General features: G+C 40.3%; 1 protein-coding gene across 5 annotated transcripts in view; it reads right to left on the reverse strand.

The window, feature by feature from the left end:
- The window catches only part of PTPN5 (protein tyrosine phosphatase, non-receptor type 5), an 82,666-nt gene that overhangs the window by 14,943 nt on the left and 44,415 nt on the right, over positions 1-23,308 (reverse strand). For all 5 annotated transcript variants that reach the window (XM_027701786.1, XM_027701769.1, XM_027701762.1 and 2 more), the window contains exons 3-10: positions 21,852-22,033; positions 20,846-20,965; positions 18,917-19,000; positions 12,487-12,725; positions 9,533-9,722; positions 6,045-6,129; positions 3,441-3,520; positions 2,810-2,947 (exon numbers count right to left, since the gene is read on the reverse strand). In XM_027701786.1, coding sequence (XP_027557587.1) covers positions 2,810-2,947; positions 3,441-3,520; positions 6,045-6,129; positions 9,533-9,722; positions 12,487-12,725; positions 18,917-19,000; positions 20,846-20,965; positions 21,852-22,033 — 1,118 coding nt within the window. The remainder of the gene's footprint in view (positions 1-2,809; positions 2,948-3,440; positions 3,521-6,044; positions 6,130-9,532; positions 9,723-12,486; positions 12,726-18,916; positions 19,001-20,845; positions 20,966-21,851; positions 22,034-23,308) is intronic.

Raw genomic sequence — 23,308 nt, forward strand, 5'->3', positions numbered from 1 at the left:
GTATAAAATAACATGACTAGGGATGTTTTGAGAAACAGATTGCGTATCAAAATCCACTTAAAATTGTCAGTGAGAATCTTTCAAAGCTAAGGAACTAAAAGGAAGCAATAGCAGTGAGAGATATTAGACTGGTACGTTTGATTTTGCCCCAAACCAGTCAGAGATGCAGCCAGCACAATCTGACAATTAGAGATTCAGAAACTATAGTCCAGTTGCAAATCCACTTTGTGGTACCAATATACTAAAGATAAGCTAAAAATTTGTAAGCACTCCCATCCTGTAAGGAGGACTAAAAAAGACTGGTTTTTTGTATGCAGATTCCCAGAACTGATCCATATGTAAAGGCAGAGACAGGCATTTCAAGATGGTGCACAAATTACTTCATGGTCAAGGAATGACGTGAATGAGGAAGAATCTGAGAAAAAGGCTCCCTTGTGATAATGCAAGAAGCAATCTTGTTATCACAGGAGAGTAGGTATCTACTATTCAACAAACTTTGGTAAAGACGATGCTTGTAAGATTCCTCTCTCATATAGCTGCACACAATCTTGAAGGAAGCAAGTTGAATCATTTTGCTCTCCCCCACCAAAAATAATTGTGCTTCAGGAGAAAGACTAACAACAGAAAAGTACCTTGCAAAGTTATTGAGTAAAAATTTTTGTGTGGGAGAATCAGTGTTGTTCCATCTGCACGGTGCCTCAGTTAATAACCCACTGGGAGTGTGGCCCACTGTCTCTGCAAAGTTATTTACACAGATTGTGTTTTCTCTCATAAACTGCAGAATCCACTGTAAAAATTGTCAAGAGCTCTAGCAGCTATCAATAGCACAGACATCGCTCTGCTTAAAGGAGTGGAGTAAGATGGCCCACTCATTTCTGTGGGCTGTCTGTCAGTTCAGATTAGAAGTGACAGAGGGCTGAGGTACAGAGCTTTTAATACTCTCATTAGTGAAGTCATTGCACTGAGAAGGAACGCAAAGCCCCTCTTACAAGCATCATTGAACAAAGGTTTTGGTTTTGAATCTAGGTACTTCTGAGTCCTGTTATTCATATTTTAATATATATGTTACGGAAAAAGGAAATTAATATAGAAGTCATTTACATGACAAGACCCGGTATTTATGGGTGAGATTCCTGACACCATTTAATTTTTGACACAAAAGGTTTCAGAAAAGACTCAGCAGCTCTGTTGTGATATTTAGGCTGTAGCAAGCTCCAGTTATGTAGTGCATCAGTACTGCAGCACACTGCTTCCCAAGACTGATAGGAGGGGTAAAATACTTGGCCAGTATGGTTAAGAGGCAGTTCAGACATAAAGGTTATTTTGCATTTGTGGTATACAATCTTGCCATGAAAACTATAGTGGAAGAGCTTATCACAAGGTATGTCATTCAGGACCAGTATTTCCTCTTTAAACCTCAAAGTCCTCAAAAGATTCTAGTTCACTTTGTCATGACATTTTAACATCTTATGTGCCAGAAACTGGTAACTTAGATCAACAAGCAAGTTATTACTTCAGTGCTGTTGCTCAGACAGAGGCATATGCAAGCTTAAAAATGTTAGTGAAAACAAAACTTTTAGATCAGCAGCATACTATTTTTTGCATCAGCAATGCCTTGACAGTACATGTCCAATCAGCCAGCTGTAATAACTGAACATTTTTCACTTGCAAAGCATGATAATCTTGTGTCCATCTTGTTCTCGTTTTTTTTTCAGCGCAGTTCAAGGTTAAATCTATTTACTTTATAACTGTGAAAAGCTAAAGGTTTGTGCGCATGCCTGGTTGTGGGCGCTAAGTTTCCAGCTAGCAGGTAAGCCATTATAACTCTGTGTGCATGCTGGATGTATGCCCATATTCTTGGGCTTCTAAATGTCTAAAGCCTCTTCTCCATAGGAAACTCTCTCACCTAAATAGTAATGGGTTCTCAAGGACAAGCTTGACATATACTGTTACTGCAGTTTAAGAAACAACATTTGGATATCTCCACTACACATTGCTGCTAGTGGTGAGGGAGGATGCAGAGCACAACACATGCCCAGACTACTTTCTCACATCTTGCACTGCCAATAAAGGCAGATGTAAGCTCAGCTACATGTCTGTGAGCTGAAGCCCATGCACATAGTTATTACAACTCTGCCACAGGGCAAATATTTCAGCAGGCAAGTAATGAACAGCTGGAGGGCAGCAGTATTTTAAACTGAAAAAAACAATAAATTGCTTTAGGTGGATTAGCAGAAACACAATGACAATTTTATTTCTGAAACTAGGTGGCAAACAGACAATTTCAGCATTTCAGTATTTTAAAAATATTTCCTACACGCATTCAGGAAAAGGTCCTCCACATCCAAGTCAGTTCTAATTGTTGATTGTCATAACTAGCATTTTTTCAGAAATCAGGTACAGCTTCAATGAAATGTGCATATAGACGCCAAATCATAATAAATGCAAGATAAAGCAACTCTACTGATTGAAGATATTTAACCTTAGTAGTTATGGGCTACTATTGTTTTCGATTCCTTTAGAGAGAACTTCAAAGACTGCCTGCAAATAGAGCTGAGTTAGGAGAGGTTTCAGGTCAGCTGAGAGATGAAAATGGCAAAACCAGCAGGAGGCTGAGTCAGACAGCAAAACAGGACTTACAGTAAATGGAACTGAAAGAGAAGCCCACATCTTCTTTGAGCCCGAAGAATTTAATGCTGGCTCTGATTGCACAGGCCATTGAACTAACTTCTATTTGCTGGTTTAGTGACTATGTCGAAAATATCTACTAGAGTACAGTTAAAAATCAGACTAAATGTAACACCATTACCTCATTCATCTCTTCTATATTGGTAATCATGACAATGATGGGAGAACGCTCCTGCCACACCATTCTCCAGAAGTCAGTGACAGTATTAACTATCGGTCCCTGAGTAGCAATATATACCTTTTCCTCTCCTCCATAGCCCTGCCAACAAAACAACAAGAGATCAATTTTAACAGGGATGTCCACCACAACCTTGATGGTTTGGTCTTTAAAACAGAGAGCTATGCTGGTTGAAATGGTGACTTTGCGGCATCAGTTCTCCTCTCCATCTCTCTCCTGAACACGTGTACATGGAGTGAAGGCACAGTATGGACTCACGTAATTCCAGCAAAGAGTGTCCAACAGCCTTGAGGTGACTCTGGCTAGGTCAAAGCCTTATTCAGGCTGATTATCCAGTGCCTTGGTTAGGCCAGCTGACAAGGAATTTGCATCAAGAACTGCAGAAGTATGTTTCTGTCTGGTCTGAATCTGTACAGGTGCACTTTGAGATTTGGTTTTCAGCTAATGTAAGCAGGAGAGAAGAGCAATCAGATCAGCTAGGATGCCTTTAAAAGCCAGTGAATGTTGCAATTCTGTTCACATTAACAGCAGCTGACAGAGGCTAGGCAGACACACAGGACTACTGAGCTCTTACCCTGATGTAGTTAGCATTGATGTAAGAGCTGAGGGGATCGTCCTGATCAGCTGAGGTAAGGCACACTCTGCTGTGAGGATCTGAAAGGTGTAAAGAGACAAGTAATAATTTATCAGTTCCTCAGAGGAAAGAGACACACATGATTATTTTGTATAGTGAGAAATTTACAAGCACTCATGGCCATCACAACAGATGTCAGTGGCCTTGGAAAATAAGCATGTTAAAAAGTTATCATAAAAAAAACCAAGGATGGTCGGGGTAATTTGCTGCCTTCTGATAGTTTCACCCGCTCTCTGAAGCCCACTTAATTGGTCCTGTAGCAGGGTCAGTGTCTCAGTGTGACCCTGGAAAAGCAGTCTTCTGCTCCAGGAAATTATTTCTTAGTATGCTAGGTCAACAGACTCATTCTGGCTTGAAAGACTTTTGAAATATTGTTTGTGAAATGACAGCAAACAGCTTTTCTCCCAAACCATAAGCACGCATTTCTTGTGCCCAGGCAAGCCAGATGACAATAACTCTTTCCCTGTTTCATCTTGCAAGGAACCAAACTCCAAGATGTGCTATTAACAAATATAATGGTTAAAGAGAAATTAAAGAATATTAACAGTCTCTTGTACTCTAAATCTCTCCAGCACTTGAGTCTCCTTCATTGAGGCTGTTTATGAAGCATTATTCTTGTTCTAATAAGATGACAAAAGAAAACATTATTTCACTTGAGAAGCTCAGTCCAATTCCCGCTGAAGTCAATGGCTCTTGCAATGATTTCAATGCAAACTGACACAGGCCCACGTTCGTGCTTTCACCAGTGCTACACAGTGTGTTACAATTGATAAGAAACAGCCTTCTGCTGACAGAGGCCTCAGTAAAGAGCAACAGTGTATATCACCAAGATAATATTAAAACCAAACCAAAGATGACTTTTTCATAAAAAAATTCAGCCTGCTTAGAAACCAGACAAAAAAATAAGCAAAAATTAATATCATATTAAGGACCAATCACACAGTAATTTCTACAGTACTACAAACACACACTCAACATGAAACACTGTCCTCAGAGGGACCAGATTCATATTTATTGGGATCCTTGGTTTTGAAGCATAAAGTTAATGTTTAGCTCTCCTTGCTACCCACTTTACTGCCAGCACTAAGCCCTTCGAAATAGAGGTAGTAGGATAAGAGGAAACACTCTGCCCTCTTCCTTCCTCAGTAATATCAGCCATCCTTTGGCCCCAGCCAGGGACAAAGTTGCACAGAGGTTACAAGTTTTTGAAGTCATTCAGAAAAAATACTCAGATCATAATAACCCTGGGATAGGGTTGTTCACCCTTAGAGAGATGGAAGGGTTAGCTGAGATGGAGAGGTCAAAGTGACAACACTGGCTGCTAGCAGATATCCATGTGGCTGAGATAAAGTTTGCAGCAAATAATTAGCCCACTGAGTGATCACTCTTAATAAAATATGGTAGTGGGCCATACTCAGTCATCTGATTAAAACTCTGGAACAGAGTTTTCAAAATGGCAGCAATTCTGATGTTTCAGTTTAAACATCCAATATTACATATTTAAAATGGATCCTGCTCTCAAAGTACACATTAGATACCAAATTCGGAATACATAGATCACTTAGAAATCTGGCACCTGGGACATCTGAAATCAGCCACTTTTGCAATCTTCCCTTTCCAGCAAAAACAGTGAATTAATACTTGAAAAATTCACCTCAGTCATTAGCACAGCAATAATGAAAGGTGGTTGAATGTTTTTATGCTTCTTGTCAAAGGTATGAGTAAAGTCATCAGAAGCATTGCACACACTGAGCTGCAGCTGCTGGAGTTTAAAGACAGATTAAAAAAATATCTTTTGAAACCATTTCCAATCCAGGTTCATTGACTGAAATGTTAGGTATTTTTGACTTCTCTGCACTTATCTGTGTTAACCTGGCATTGAACCTTTTGGACTTTGCAAATAGAGTTACCATGGCTACTGGTGGCATCTTCCAGCAATGACTTAGAGCAAAAAAACAGGCATGACATCCAATCGTTTCACTTTTCAAAATAACTTTAAGTACGAGAGAGGGGAAAATGATGAGACTTGTAAAACTTTGTACCAAAATACTTCTCAAAATTCCTATTCCTAGCTACAAATAAAATTAGAGCAATAGAAAAGAAAAATATTTTTATTTTCTGTGTCATCTTAATGCCATCAGGCCAGTTCCCTATATTCTCAGGCTGCATTTGAGGCATGATTCTGAGAAAACATTGGCAAGGAAAATAACATTGCTAGAGTTTAGTCCTTCTAAAGGAGTTTAGTCAAAGAAATCACTAAGTAACATCTGAATGAACACCAAAATCTTGGATGGAATTTTTAAGCAGCGCCAAATGATGCAATTCTAATAACTTAAGAGCCAAAGATTTACAGAAAATCAGCAGCACTGAGATTCTTCATGCTCTGTACCTCTTTGGAAATTTGATTTATACTTTGAAGCCGTGTTCCTGCTTCATAAACATGACCTTTGGACGATACATTGTGGTGACAGTACACTTCACACAAAGCCCTCCAGCATGTGGAATAAACCACCCTACCTGAGTGACTTAAAAGCACAAACTTACTCGGGAGAATTGTTTTGTAGCGATTCTTACGCACTAAGCCTGGAATATCATATTCCTTTGGGTCAACAAAGTTCATTGGAATTTCCTGTTAAAAAAAACCAAACAAAAACATAACAAGACAGTAGGTGGTATTATTAGATTCATAAGAGGAATAAAAATCCCAAGCCCATTATGTCCTCACTGTGAGGGAGGCAAAATGATGAAGTTAACTGAGACATACGGTACAGTACTTCTAGCAATTTACCACCAAAATGTGATTGATGTTTCCTTTTACTGTCACTGGCTTTTTTTTTTTTTGAAATCCTTAATATGAAAACTCTTATAGTGCCTAATTCATTGACTAACGTGTGACAGCATTATGTTCACTCCTAATATTATTAGAACTGCACTGCAAGTGTAGGCACAGAACTAAGCAAAAGGTGCTACTCAAGACACTGCTCCAAGAGCGATGGACCTCAGACACCATCCTTTCTGACTCACATTGCTTCCTCTCAGAGAGTGGAAGTTAATAATTTGCTAGGGACTCACACCAGCAACAAAGTATGACACACGCTATGGCATGTTGGCATACTGACCTGTTTCTGTGGAGCTGGGGGAGCGTGACTGGTTTTGCTCATCATGCTGTCAAGCTCCATGGAGAAGGACAGCAAATGGGTATTCAGGGATTACCTGCTCTCTACACTGCTGGTGCAAAGAACACACAAAGGTGGAGGGGCTTTGTAGTCTCCACTGCACATCTACTGCAATAAGCAGTCAATGTCAGGCAGAAACAAATGGGAACCTTCCACCAATTGTAGTCAGTAGGCATGGGATGGGAAGAGATGTGTTAACCAGCCTCAGCAGAGATATGGCTCATGGGAACTTGGAAGAAGAGCTGGTCCTCCCACCTGCTGCACACTGCATTTGAGACACCACTACTGGACACAGTGGTAACAGGAATCAGGGTTGAGTAAGACAAGCCTCACTCTGGGAAAAAAAATTAAGATGAGCAGAGCTATGGACTATAGAAACATGGAATCATTAAGATTGGAAACGACCTCTAAGATCATCGAGTCCAACCATTTACCTAGCACCTGCATGGTCCCTGCTAAGCCATGCCCTTAAGCCTCACATCCTCATGTCTTTGAACACTTTCAGGGATGGTGATTCCACCGCTTCCTTGGGCAGCCTGTTACAGTGCCTGAGCACCTTTCAGTGACTAATTTTTTCCTAATATTCAATCTAAACCTGCCCTGCCGCAGCTTGAGGCCAATTCTGGAACCTTAGAAGACTATCTGTTCTCTCTCTCACACAGTACTGAGAATACTGTTGGGTTTAACCAGAAGCAATTAATGATAAAAACATTTTGTTGAAGTACTTTTGTATCAATTTGGAGACCTGCATGGGAACAAAACCTTCATATTTTCTCAATTGTTACTTGGTATTTAGTCACTCCAAACTCTTCCTGAGCCAAGCCCTGTGATCTCGTTTTTGAGTCTTAAGTCAGTCACTGCTCAAGCCAATTCCTGGTGAAATCAACAGGACTTCTACCTGAGTAAAAATTCTAAATCTTGTTAGAATTTCAGGATTTAACCCTGCAAATGTCCCCTCTGACTTTTCTTCCAAATTGAAACAGAGCTGCTTGCTTCATCATGGATCTGGACCTCGAAAACCAAGCAGGTTAGACAGAGTGAAAATACACAATGCAGAGCTGGCTGGTGATAATTGTTTCATAAAAAAACCCCAACAAACTAGTTTACAGTATTTAATTACAGAAATGGCATTTTGATTACACTGCATTTTTATCTGTGCTTTTTCAGTTTTCATTAAAGAATGAAAATAACTTTGGATAGTTTGGCTGCTAAATGATTCTATGAACAGGAAAAAACTAATTCCAAATCTCTTAGAGAAATGAAGCATATTTTTTCCTCCTTCTAACATTATTTGCTTTGCTTGAAAGCTACAGTGTACCTCAGAGACTGATGAAACCGTATATGGACTAGTTCAGCTGTCAGTTCACACACTAAGTGAACATTTCCTCCCTAAAACAGGAATAGATGTTTTACCTTGAAAGAATCAGGGCATGCCTACAAAAAAGCTGCTTTGCTCCAACTTGGACAGCACTAAGTGAATTAAGGACCACAGATATCTGGTGTTCTATTTTAAAACAGAAGCCCCGACCATACCTCTTTCTTATAAAGAGAAAAAAACCCTGAAATCGCACAAGGAGGGAGCACAGCAAGTGATACCCAGAGCGTTACTCCTTCCCTTTCAGGAACTTACAGGTCATGAAGAGGACAGGTTGAAAGGGCTGTTATGTTGCCAGACATAATCTTCCTCCTGCTCTGCTGAGATTCCATGCTTAAGAGAATATTTGACTTGGCAGTATTAACTTCAGTAGCTCTTGATCACATGCCCTGCAACACCTCGGAACGCAAAGTCTGTGCCCTGGTTACCTCCCATCTTGAACAGGAATTTACAGCCCTGCCTAGTAGAGATAACACAGCCACTGCAGCATTTTGCATACTACTATTTTTGTCAGGTATAATAAACATGACAAACATGACAATCCCTATCATGTGGACATCCAAGTAAGTAGGGAACAGACTCAACGGCATTTAAAGATCTAAAAAGCCAGAGTACTCACTACACCAAAATGTATCTGACCTTTGTCCTAAACTACTCAGAAATCCAATTTTTAACTGCTTGCTTCATCTGTGTAAGTATATTTTCCCAAAATGAGGCAAAGAATCTTTCTGCCAAAGCATGAGGGATACAGTGAGCCAAGGAAACATATTTCAAAATCCCAAAAGTAACTGACAGACAAGCTTACAACTAGTAAATAATAGCCCTGTGTTAACCAGAGAACATTGAGTAGCTCCACATCAAGCATTAAGCAGCAAAGAGGGTGGATTAGGGGGGTTGGGCACTGGAACAGGTACACCAGAGAAGTGGTCACAGCACCAAGCCTGACAGAGTTCAAGAAGCATTTGGACAATACTCTCGGGCACACGGTGTGATTCTTGGGGATGGTTCTGTGCAGGGCTAAGCATTGGAATCAATGATCCTTGTGTGTCCCTTCCAACTCAGCATATTCTGTGATTCTGTAATTTCATCCCTAGAGCAATTCCAGACACATTTCAAAAAGTTATGCCTACAGAAAACATGGCTTTTCTTCTGCACTCTAGTGAAAACTTTGATTTTTTTTTTTTTAATAAAAAAGTAGCATGCCAGCAGCAAAAACCCAAAAACTTGTGAAAAATAAGATTTGCTGTTGTCAGTGCCAGAACTAATTCTCTAGTTTTCAAATGACAATATCAATGAAAGCTTTCAGATATTGTCATTTCAAGGGATGACAAATTTTGGAATTGCATTAAATGCTTCACTGGTGGAAGTGGAGTTTGTATGCACTACTTTTAGACTTGCATAAAATAATAGCAAGGTTCATAGGAGAGAGACATCATCTAATTTGTATTGATGCTCCTAAAAGAGAGAAGTCAGATACTCACAAAGAACTCTGCCTGGAGTATGAAAGAATCCAGTGCTTTCTTGTGCAGTTCCTCTTCAGTAAGAATGTTTGATGCTGTCTGGAGATATTCTCGGGCTGACTGTTCTCGTGGTGACATGACATAGCCAAAACCTTGCTCAGAACAGCCTGGGGTGCACATATCCAGCGTGAGTGAAACATTTGAACCTCTCCTGCAAAAACAGAGCGGTCAAAGTTTGCTTACAGCAGAACAGAGTGACCCACCACTGTCAGCAATGGACGCAGTCCCAATGACAGATAAACAACTTCAGAAAAGCACCCAGCTGGTTCTCATGGGTACAGTTTGGTCATTAACTGTAAAAAATGGGTGATGTTTCTTGCATAGACAAGACCAGAAGATGATTTTGTGCACTGAAACATGAAGGCCGACACTTTGATCGGTGGGGTAAGATCCTGGGATAAACTACCAGTTTAACATCCATAAAGGTATGAAAAGCCAACCACTGCAGCAAACAATTTTTATGTCTGAAAAATTTTCTTTCCACAAATTTATATAATAAGAAGGTTAAAATGAAGGTCCCGACATTTTAACAGTTACATTGAAAACAGAGATACTGTCGAGTTTAGAATTTTTAGTGGCTTTATTGTAAGTTAGCCACACAACAAAAAAAAAAGTCAAAATGCCTACATTGTTTATTGAGTACGGTTTTAACATATTTCTGAGCTTCTGCCAATCTCACATATCATAGACAAAAGTAAGATTCAAAAGGCATCAGTGAATCTATATTTAAATATCTTTAACATAAAAATAAAGTCACACAATATGATGACTACTAGATAAGTGTTCTATACATCCACACAGTAAACCTATTTTTGATGAATCTCAACGGGCAAAATCTAGTTAGGAGGTGTGTGCAGGAGCTGTTGAAAAATCACATTACCAGCTCACGGAGAAAATCATGGAAGCTGTTACTTGGGTCACAGCCCTTTCCTGGATTCAGGAGTTTTTCCAAAAGAATGTGCTGCCAGCCTCTTGTTATGATTCACAGTCATGGGGAAATGATTTGGAATGAAACATGACCACTAATGGCAGACATCAAATCTTTAGTGATATCTTTCAAAGGATTTTGACCTTACCTCCCTGTGCTATTAAACAGCTACCACATTTCTCCCCAGAAACAGATGCATTTGATAATGAATGCTTTTAGTTCTTCCAAGGTAGAAGAGGTTACATACATGAATAGCTCTTCAGCATGAGGAAATGAGATTTCTTCTTTAACAACATTCAGTGGTGTTTGAATTTAACTACTGACTACACCTCTAATGGTGTAGGTAGTCAAAGGATGAGAGGGAAATAAGAGAGAGAAGCAGAATGGATTCCAAAGAGGGACAGGTAGCTAATTTAACACAACACCAAACACAGGTAAAGTGTCCAATGCTTAATGTAAATGAAATTTGCCAGGGCACAGCTTAAACCTGAAATGATGTCTGTCTTCTCAAGCATACGTGTATGTTGAAAATAAGTTTATTTTACATCTTAAGCGTACACATAGTACACATTCTACCTAGTGTGAGAATTTCAAGCAAATGCTTTATTTTTCCCACCTCTAGTTCTTTGACAGGTTATTAATTGTAATTCTTTGCTTTAACCAATTGTTTACTCCCCAGCTGATACTCTCCAGTTGATATTCCCTAACTCTCTCAATACAGTGAGTATCTTCCCTGCAGGCTAGCAGTCACCTGAGAAGAAATGTCAGCATCTTTATAATGACTGAAATGGAATGAATCAAGGATAGTGAAGAACACAAATGATTCATGCTTTTCAAGCCCAATCTTGCCATAATGAAAGAAACAACAAAACTCACTGATAGCAGGAGGTTCAGGGATAAGCCCCAGAGGCTATTGCAATCTCATGTTAAAGGTGGAATATAGCAATAAAAGATAGGAAATTTTAGGACAAATGTTATAACAACGTATATAGTGAGAAAAAACATTCTAAGCTCATGGAGTGCAAATTGAAAGCCTCTTCTGTAACATCCCTTCTACTGTGTCCTGTGGAGATTTGGAAACTCAGCATCATACTCCTTAAAATCCAAGTTCTGCCCTTTGTTTTAAGTTTTAGGTATGAGAATTAACTACAGTTAGCAATCCAATTAAGCCTGAAAACCTAGAAATAAAGAAAGGTGATACTCTGCCATGCTGGGCCTTTCAGTAGCCTCGTTCTTATTTATAACATCATCACCTTTGCAGAATTTCTTCACAGGAATTCTTTCATCAAGACCTTTTTCTGATTTCACTAATAAAATGGAAAGAACACAAACCAGGAAAAAAAAAATCTTCTTTTTATCTTGATACTGCCTTTTACCAGCTGTGAATCTCTCTGAGAAGCTCCATTGCCCTGATGGTTCAAGCAGTGAACACCAGCTCACTTTGACGTTTCATTACTGGGTTAATTTGAAACAAATTCATTTACTTTTGGACTAACTCATTTATACAAGAATTATTGCAGATGACCACTCCTCCTACGGTGTTCTTTTGGAGAACTGTCCTCCAGCATGAGTGACAGAAAAAAAAAATCTACAAGATCCTTCTCTTTCGGAGGTAGAAGCTTTCACCGCCCTATAGTGGATTTCATTCTACACAGTTGCCATCATGATGAATGGCAAAAACCTGATGAAACACAAATAGATATATTCAAAAGAAAGAAATGATGCTTTAGAATAGCACTTGTTGACAGCTGCCTAGAAACTGTATGTTTTTTTAGCTAATATGCTTATATTTATGACTGGACTGAAAACAAGACAGGAAACAACTATAAATAGATATATATATACGTGTAATAAAGCAGGCGCTTGACTTTAAACCCCATTTTAAAGTGACATTCACAAAGGCAATAAAGCTTCCTGCTTTGCATTGAACTGCTAAATCTGCAAATTCTGGGACCAGACTTTCCCCTATTAGCCACATCTACCCTACCTTTCTTGCAAGCCCACGGATTTAACCGTTAGAGTAGCTGGATCTGTCTCCGCTTTAATGTCCATTACGCAGTCAAAGACCGGAGTCTCTGGTACGGGGTCCAAATCTAGGAAGTCATCCTCATTTTTATCCTCTGTCCACTCTGAGTACGTGAATGAAGGCTGCCGGCTCACAGATTGGCGTCTGTCCTCTTGGAGCGGGAAGGGGGGGTCTGGTCGGGCTCTGAGTAGATGCCAAAACTAAAGGAAACAAACATTTAAAAAAGCCTTCTGCTTGTTGCCAGCCCTTCCACACAGCCCAGAGGATGGGTCTTCAGGGCAGTATCCCAGTTCACTATAACGTATTAGAATCAGAGAGTACTGAAGAGGACAGGAATGTTCCATGCAGGAGTAGCTTTGTCGTGCATGCTATAAGGATTCACATCTACCCATTCAAACCTGCTTTCAGCCACAGAGGTTTCCACAGAGCTGCCCAGGCTTAACTCGGGGATACAGTAGAAGTGGAATGTGCTTGTGACCATCATATGCAAGCCAACGTGATATCACTGTCCTTTTGTTCAGTTTCTTATCCTTCCTAGGCTTGTTTACAAAATAAAAATTTATTGTAATATTCTACAAATCATACCTCTCCTGACTTAATGGGTTTCCATCTAAAATTTACAAGTGGCTGAGTTAAGAAAAGTAAATATAACCGGACTGAACAACTTTGATAACCTGGCACTATACCCAAAATTTATATATAAATCCATCATTTTATAAAAAGGCCTCAGTTTTGATGTACCTGATTCTGAGGTTCAGAATACCCTTATCAGTTTTTGGTAAAGACTGTTTTATAATCTAATTACCTGATTTGAACATGGTATAAACATTAAATAATAAGTCTTGTGAAGGAAAATAAATGTAATATTAAAGGTTATGTTACAAATAAATGAAAGGTTTGAAATGGCATGCAGCTAAGAAATTTCTGCATCATATTGGTTTGCATTGATGCTGTGGCAGGCTATATGATTTGGAAATCAGATCAGTAGATTGTTTAAATCCTTCACATAGGCCTCAGTTAAAAATTTCAAGCCCAACTGTGGACTCCAGGATCTGGAACTTTAGGCCAGCTTCATCCATCTAGGAGTAGCATCACTCAGGATAAATGTCATACAAACTGTAACTGTACTGCCATGAATCCTTTTGAGACTAAGAACAGGTCTTATTTTTCCAAAGTAAAGCCTCTTCTGTCCTTTTCTTACATGGTTTTTAAACGGACAGTTGAATTTGGAAAATGTGCCATTAAAGGTCAAATTTCTTTCTCTTCCTAGGCTGGTAAAGCACATTAGCCTGTATAGGATTTGAAAGAACAGTTTTCTTGTGCCTATCTTATTTTCACGTACTGTCATTTCTCTGAGCCTAAAGACTGAAAGGAAGTGAAGCAAGTTTTAATTTCTGTCCGTATCTAACTTTAGCCAATGTTAGATTCTCACAAAGCAGCTGTATTCATTTGACAGTTACAAAATGCTTTTTTGTTTCAATTAATCAGAGTACACAGGAATTACATAGGAACAACATAGGAACACCATTACTAGACTTTCATTTTACACAATCTCCAGGCCAAGTCTGAACTGGGTCTGTCCTACATTCTTGGCCTGTTACATGACAAGCAAGAAGCTGGAGGATCTATTTTCATTCCTTGACTCCTAGAGTTTGGCAATCCCACATGGCACTAGCCATGATTCTTAGCCATACTGCAAGACTATGTTAGCTGAGCAGTGATCAGTAACTCTGTACTGCTGGAGAGTGCTGCTGTACCAAAATCAATGCTCATGTTGAGGGCTAAGAGTAAGGTCTAGGTACCAATTCTCTGTTACAGATTCTAGGACTGGTACGGTGACACAGGGCTGATTCTACTGGTGATTCAACCCTCTATAAATCCAAAGGAACAAAAAGTTCCCCTTAGAAACAAAACATCTTTTCTTTACATTGAAAGAAGTGTGTGGCAAATAAGGAGCTGTCCAAGACACTGGAAGAAATTAAGTTATACTTAAAAGTGATGAGGTAACAACAAATAATGGAAAACCAATCCACTCTGAAAACCTACTCAGAAAAACAGTTCAGTGCTGGTTCTCTGCAGGTGCCTGAGTGTTAACACACTATTTTATGAGACAGAAGACAGACATCATCACTAATACAAGCCTCAAGCACTCTATCCAGCCTTTTGTTTTAACCTTGATTGCTAAACCACCCAACACATTCTGGTACCTGGGTGCTTCAAACATTAACTGATGTCTGCTCTCCTGAAACATTTGCTCTACAGGTATTAGAGTTAAAATTCCCCAATACAGGAATGAACTGGACTTCAGCATGTGCGCAGACCAGACAGGTATCACTTCTGAGAATCCGCTTAACCACATTTCTCACCCTTGCTACATGGCCCAGCAGCTACTGCTCTGCATTAAAGCAACAAAGTACCCATATAAACAGGCCCATTTACTCCCTTTCCTAGGGAAGTGCTAAAGTAGTACTGTAGATTACCATAGTTGCTGAATAAAAACAAAAATGCATAAGCTGCTTTTCACTGGTTTGCTATTTAGTACATATCCCGGGGGGCTACAGGCCAATCAGTTTCACCTCAATGCCCGATGGAGGATTGAGGAGCATCCTGGAAACTGTGTTAAAGCATATGGAAAATGAGGAGGTAATTGGTGACAGCCAACAGGGCTTCACTGAGTGCAAATTGTGTCTGACGAATCTGGCAGCCTTCCAGAGTAGGATTACAGTGGTGGTGGGTAAGGGAAGAGCGACTGACATCATCTACCCGGACTTGTGCAATGCACTGTCCTGCATGACATCCTTGCCTCTAAATTAGAGGCGCATGGATTTGAAGAATGGACCACTTGGTGGATAAGGAAGTGGCTGGATGGTCGCACTCAAAGAGTTGTGGTCAATGACTCAATATCCAGGTGGAGACCAGTGATGAGTGCCGTTTCTCAGGGGTCAGTACTGAGACCAACATATTTGTTGTTGACACGGACAGTGGGATTGAGTGCACCCTTGGCACTCAAGAGTTGAGTTGAAGACGACACCAAGCTGTGTGGTGCAGTCGACACACTGGAGGGAAGGGATGCCATCCAGAGGGACCTGGACAGACTTTAGAGATGGGCTCACGTGAACCTCATCAAGTTCAGCAAGGCCAAGTGCAAGGTTCTGCATGTGTGTCAGGACAATCCCAAGCACAAACACAGCCCAGGGGATGAATGGACTGATAGCAGCCCTGCTAAGAAGGACATGGGGGTGCGGTTGATGAGAAGCTCAACATAACCCAGCAATATGTACTTTTAGCCCAGAAAAAATCAACTTCATCATGGGCTGCATCAAAAATAGCATGACCAGCAGGCTGAGGGAGGTGGTTCTCTGCCCTCCACTCTCATGAGATCCCATCCGGAGTACTGTGTCCAGCTCTGGGGCCCCCAGCATAAGAAAGACATGGATCTGTTGGACCAATTCCAGAGGAGGCCATGAAGTCGATCAAAGGGCTGGAGCACCACTCCTATAAAAAGAGGCTGAGAAAGTTGGGGCTATTCAGCCTTGAGAAGACAAGGTTCCAGGGAGACCTTAGAGCAGCCTTCCAGTAGCTAAAGGGAGCTTACAAGAAAGCTGGAGATGGACATTTTACAAGGGTATGTAATTATAGGACAAGGGGCAATGGCTTCAGACTGAAAGAAGGCAGGTTTAGATCAGATATTAGGAAGAAATTCTTTACTATGAGGGTGGCGAGGCATTGGAACAGGTTGCCCAGGGAAGGTGTGGATGCACTATCCCTGGAAATGTTCAAGATCAGGTTGGATGAGGCTCCGAGCAACCTGGTCCTGTGGAAGGTGTCCCTTCCCATTGCTGGGGAGTTGGAACAAGATGGTCCTTGAGGTCCTTTACAACCCAAACCATTCTATAATTCCATGTACATCAGAGTGGGACTGGTTTATTAGGTCCATCTATAAAGAGAGAAGGGTACATTTGGGAAAGAAAGATTTGATTATAAAGGCACTCCTCAAAGTAAAAGACCCCTTCAAGGTGCCTTCTAGGCAGCATATTGCTTAAAATCCATTTTAAAGGAGGAATGAGAGAGAGAGATATGATTCAGCCGAGAGTCACAGGAAAAATAAAGAAAACAAAGGGAAAGATAAAGAAAACTATCTTCATGCAACTATCTGCTGTTCACCAGGCTGGGATTCTAGAAACTCTTCCTGGTTCAATCATTATTTTCAATGTTCTGCCAATGACTATTTTATACCTTATTCCCTTCTTGTTAGAAGCAGATGTTTGCAAATTGCAAAGCAGCATGACCTGAGATGTCTGAGAGTAAGGTAACAGGTAGGCAGGAATGGACAAGGCTCATGTGCTCTCTCTAAACAAACTCTCCTTTCTAATGTCCGCATTAGAGAGAAAAAACTGGGCAAGATGGACCATTGGTCTGAATTCACAGGATGTTTCTCATACCCTGCTGCCCTGTGACTTATTCAGAGTCACACAGCGTGTGACATTTGTGCCTCTACTCCAGCCAGAAGACTGTTAGCACAGACCACAGGAACACAAACCAGTGCAAACTCAACTACATGGAAACTGTTATAAAACTTTTTTCTTTACAAAAGTTTTAGCCAACGCTTAAAAATGGGCCAAAATCTGCTCTCATCTACACTAGTATTCGCGTTCACCTGCAAGGAATTCAAATGCAAAGTAGTTAAAACTGAGATCAGAATTTTTGGGCACACAGAGCTTTTACTTTGTTACCTTCTGTGTCAAGAAGGGATCAGCATCCACTGAGAAATAGTTGAATATGCAGAAAATCACACCCCTCCTATTCAGATTTTCAGCTCAGAATGTTTTGCTGCAAAATTACCTGGAACTCATAAAGTTCTTGAGAATTCTTAGATATCTCCTTTTTTTTTAAGTTTAATATTTGCAATTACAGAATCATCAGAAGTTTATTTTTGAGGACAAAATCAATCCGGATAAGGAACAGCAGCATCAAAAAAGCAGAAAATTGCATAAACCCTCCTAACTTCCTTGCCTGCATCAATGATCACAATAATGGAGAAATTAACTATAATTACTTTGCCTTGTGAATGGTTTTTAGAAAGTATATTCAGCTGACACATTAAACAGAAGATTTTGCCACTGTGCTGCCTCTGAGTGAACTTAACCATGGTATATAATATGACATACTTTCTAGCAGGGAGTGTGGCCAGCAAATCAAAGGAGGTGTTCCCCTTTTATTGGCACTGACACAGCTGCACCTTGAATTCTGTTTAAAAATTTTGGTCCTCCAGTTTGAGACAGATATGGAAAAACTGGAGTGGGCCCAGTAGAGGGTTGCAAAAGAGGTCAGGGGTGCAGAGTACAGCACCTTTGAAAAACGTGAAGGGAATTGGGCTTGTTCAGCCTGGCAAAGAGGAGGCTCTTTTTTGTAGTGGCAGCTGATACCACAAGGGACAATGGCCACAAACTGCAGAAATTCAGCTCAGACATTTAGCTTTGTGAAATTCACATCAGACACTAGGAAAAAAATTCTTCCCCAAAAGTGCTGTACAACTCCTTCCACGAAGGTTTTCAAAACCTGTGTAGAAATATGCATCTAATTGAGCGTTGGCAACAGCCCTGCTTCAAGCAGGATGTTAGACTAGAAGATCAAGAGGTCCCTTCCCACCAACAGTCCCATGATTCTATAATGTACTTCATTGTGCATCACTCAAACAGCATATCAATAGTACAGCTTCAACTTCCTGAGCTACCCGAGGGTGCACCTCTGTAAGGACAGGAGGTGATGCTCCACCTGCATCTTCAGTAACTGCATTCCCACTCTAAGAGAACAGCATACAGGGGTATGAAAAGCCACATTCAACTAGAGCTCCCTAAAAAGAGAGAATTTTTCATAGTTTTCCCCATCTACCACACAGCTTTGTGCCAGTTACACAATCAGTGGAGAAACACGATATTCTCCTCCTGTTCCCAAACAGCTGACAGCTAACTAGATTAATTGTAGTCATGCCACTAAGCTTGTTCTGCAGCTGGGGTCTTGGCCTACATCTACAAGTGCTTTACATTCAGTATTACACTGATGTTCTGGAACAGCTCTTTCTGCCACTGAAGTCAATGGATTAAGGTCCTGTTACTGGACCACATCCCTTGTATTTAAGTGCAAATTTTTTGCCCATCTGTGGGTGGAAAGAATAAAAATCATCAGTGTGATCCCCAATTAATCAAGAAATTGAGTAAGGTTAAGTGGTTTCTCTACATAAAGCAAGCAGATAGTCATATAGAAACAGCCCCAAAAATGTTGCTTTGCAATCAACTTGGGCATAACATCAACAACTTCAGGTAAATTAGACATCTTATAAAAACTCATTGAAAAAGGGCATGAATATAGTTTGCATAGTATCATAACTTACCAGAGATCCTACAACCAGCAGTCCTAGAGAAGCTAAAGACAGCAGGATGTATGATACCACAATGCTCCCAATTGTAGTCAGGTTCTGTGAAACAACAGAATAGACAACGACTCATGAAATATTTAGGGACACAGTATAGTGTCTGCATGCATGTTCTTGGCAAACTGTGTATTATTTCCCATGAATATTTAGTCATACCATACTCATCTGTGGAAAAGCCACCACCACCAGAAAAAATGCCAGGCTTTGGAGAAGACTGAAACTGAAACCATCTCCAAGCCCCATCAACTCAAAAAGTCTAAACCCCAGGTTTTGCTGTGAAGGCAAACAAGAATTCTGCTTCCTACCCTCATGCATTGCCAAAATTGAGATCTGGATCCACAAATCAGTTTTTCAGCCTGGACCCAATGCTTCATTGCTGTAGTCAGTGCAATTTTATACTTTGGCAAAGGGCTTTGAACGAAGTTTAGTACTGTTCCTGTGTTTAGAGGTCCTTACATAAAATCCAGCCACAGAAGACTTCTCTCTGTTTTATACACATTCTGTGAAATACCATCAGGCTAATTCACACCACTGGAAGTGAAATTAATTCCAGTGTCTTAGCCATATTTAAGTAGTTTACAGTTTGGCCTATTCTCAGTAGTAGGTGCAAAATTCAGTTCTAATGGGCTTCAGTGGTCAAGGAACTCTACTCTGTTTCTGTCCCACTAGTACAGCTAAAGAAAAAGTTGGAGTTAAGAGCTTCCATTTGCTTATTTTAATGACAGAAGATTTCTTTGCCTTTACTGTTTTCAAGTCTAAATTTGCATGATAAACAGTGCTATAATAAACAGTCCTCAAAAATATGCATGAACATATGTACAGTCATACTTGGGATGTTCTTGTAGTGTGTTCTAGGAATCAGTTTCCTCCATGCTGAACAATTATTTTAAGTCAAAATCACACAAATCAGTGATTTTCTGTAAGGAACAGCAATTTGTTAATGATTCAGGCACTACAAATAAGACACAGGCAGCAGTCCATGAAGAGCTCTGTGCACAATAAATCCAACAGCAAAAGGGCAAAGAAAAAGTGCTTCTTTCAAAAAAAAACCAGAAAAGGGCAGGCGACATGCAGCTCATAAACATTGCTAAGAGGAAACAGAAAACAGTTGCCACTTTACTTCAGTCACAAGAGGCACAGAATCAGATTTTTTATTTGTACTGCATAGCCTCTGCTACAAAGATTATGTACAATGAATCTAAGCATTATGATAGCAAATATATTTCACCTGATTTTTGAAAGTAGCTGTTCACTATTTAATTAAGGTTCTGTCCACACTAGAAAAATCTGCACTGGGTATAATTACCAGTAATTTATCAGATGAATCATTCTGGTATACGTGTCATTATGTCATGGTGAGAAGCCAAGCAGTTTTACTGGTATAGCTTTGTAGATATAATTGAACCTGTACACCTAGTACACTTGAAATACATTTACTGCACATAGATATGTTCTAAACACTCAACAAAAATAGATTTTTGTGACTATGTTGTGATTTGCACCTTTTATGTAGGTTGATCCATTCTTCCAGAATTTAAGCTTTTATTCATCCTAATAAATGAAGTTCCAGCTCTCCCTTTACTGCGGACTAAACCTTAGTGGGCTGGTTTCTTATTGCTTTGTTTCATTTGCAATTATTAGCACATTACAAAAAAATCTGCTACGCTGACCTAACATCATAGCCAAAAATTCAGCACTATATGTCAAAGATAAAATATTGATCTGATTCAGAAAATTCTTTTTGCCTTCTCAGGACAGACACACAATGCAATCACTGTAATATATGAAATACATGTGTATTACACTTTTAATCAGAAGAGATGTTAGAAGCACCATCCAAGGCTACTGACATCAACTACACAATCAGAGAGGAGTACAGGGACTTACCTCCCCTTGATCTGACAAAACCTGTTTAAATGGGGTAAGCAAGTACGAGAGCAGGTCAAAGGCATTCTGAGCTGCTGGGATGGTCCCGTAAGTGCCGTACCACAGCATCATGCAGAGAAGCTGTGCAATCAATCAGAAAAGACATAATGAGCACCTCTCATTATACATTTTCATTTCAAGACTGCATAATTGACTAATTTAGTTAGCATTGATTTCATCTTGATTATCATTTTTCCTTTAAGAAGTCAGGTATTTTCTAGGCTGTAGCTTAACAAGAATAAGAAGACTGAAGGCTACATGCTCAGCCACTATTAACTAGATATGCATCACTGAGTTATGCAGGCTTACTCTGATCCACACTAGAAAAAGGACTGTCCAGGTGTACATTGAAAGAGCAACAGATTCCTCCGACTTCTGAACTCTTCTAGATCAGACTGATAATTCAATGAAATTACTATGTTATTAAAAGACTATTAAAGCCTCTCTGAAATCTCTCACAAATAAGCAACTTTCCCATAGACATCACCATAAATAGACACACACACACAAACATACACGCATGGGAACTTTTCATTTGAACCACTTATGGGTGCTGCACACACCAGAGGTAACATAAAACTACAAAAGCCATGATGCTATACTTAATATACTCACAGAGAGGTATAATCTCATCTCCGACTGTGAAGGGCACACCACAACTTTACTGGGATACACCTCCCAATCCACTTGATAACAAGACGAGTGTTTACCCCCATACATACCAGCTACAGAAAATGGATTTGGTGGGAGATCAGTCATTAGGCAAAGGAGGCATTTGCAGTGAGGCAGTAAATGGGATGGGAGACTGGGACATCAAAATGCAGGGGCTGTTCGCAAGGCAAAGAGGTGGCTGCAGAAATGAGAGGACTGCACCTATGTCCACTGCTACATCTACAGCAAATGAGGAGGAGACCTCCCAAGCCAAAGGAGGGGCCCAGCACTTCAAAGCTATGGTAAACTGTCTTACCAGTATCTGTGAGAGGACAAACAGATACATGCTGCCTCCAGGCATCAATTCATTCCATCGGGGCGGCCAACCAAGCACTGCTGTTTTCTGAGAGGTTTTCAGGGACTGCTCCTTCCTCTTCAGCTCTCCTTGCTGTCCTTCAGCTTCATCCATTGACTCCATACCAGCTGGACTGGAACAACCTTCACGTGAAAATGACATGTGCAGGGGATGAATAGGGTGTGACCCTGCAGGCACAGCGGGGGCTGCGAGGGCTATTGTTTTCCTGGAGACGATGGTTACCTCTCAGTTCCGCATCAGTAAGTGCAGCTCAGGATTGTGAGCGTCACACTCGATTAGTGCAGCTTTATTCACCTGCCTTCGTCAGAAAAAAGTGAGTGTGGGCGGATAAATTATTTTCCCTTTCTTTCCGGAGGTGCAGATTCTGGGCTTTGTTGTTAATAAATTCTCATCTACATTGCTGCACCTTTTCATTTTTACTTTTTAGAAGAAACTATCTGTGCTATTGCCTAGCTACACACTTCCCAGCTAAATGGTGGCACAGAACCCATTTTGTCCCTTCCTGCCTCAATTTCTCTCTTTGCCCTTAATTTGTCTGCTTTGTCTAATTTGATTATAAATTTCTAAGGTAGAGATTGTTTCATGTTATGAGTCTGAATAGTGCTCAAGGGCTCTAGGTTTTGGCTGAGCGTCCTAAGGCACCAATAAAATAGACTTTATTCTAATAACCTACTTCTTGGATGAATTCATACTCAAGAACTATTTAATAATGTTGTAATGCTATTCTGTTTGGTGGAAATAACTGCTGGAGTGGCTAGTCCCTCAGTAACTGTATTTTGAATAGAGTCTGTGTAGATATAAATTAATTTGTAAGCTAAAAGGAGTGAAAGATCAGACCCACTTGATGTAAGTATTACTGATTTGCATCTTTCTACATGAGGAAAGGCCCAAGGCTGCCCTATGTACAGTGCTGTAGCCTTAAGCCTAAGCCAGCCACCTGTGTTCCAGGGAAAGGCCACATCATTGGTCCTTCCCTGGTTTCAGAGAATCACAGAATATGCTGAGTTGGAAGGGACCCACAAGGATCACTGAGTCCAATTCCTGGCCCAGCGCAGGACCCTCCCCAGAGTCACGCCACGTCCCTGAGAGCACCATCCAAACACTTCTTGAACTCTGTCAGGCTTGGTGCTGTGACCACTTCCCTGGGGAGCCTGTTCCAGTGCCCAACCACCCTCTGGGTAAAGAACCTTTTCCTGATATCCAACCTAAACCATTTGTTGAGGTTAAGTTTCTACAAAAAGTTCTTTTCAACATACATTTCTCTAAATGTCTCACAACAGTAACTCTAGGTCAGATAAGCACCTATAAGTATCCACAGCTCTAATTAGACAAATGAAACATAAGGATCTGTGTATCAGTTGAGGGTCTCACCACAGTAAGAATTCATGAAAATATCC

This window comes from Neopelma chrysocephalum, unplaced genomic scaffold, assembly GCF_003984885.1.
Source record: "Neopelma chrysocephalum unplaced genomic scaffold, ASM398488v2 Primary Assembly neopelma1_24, whole genome shotgun sequence".
Classification (NCBI taxonomy): Eukaryota; Metazoa; Chordata; class Aves; order Passeriformes; family Pipridae; genus Neopelma; species Neopelma chrysocephalum.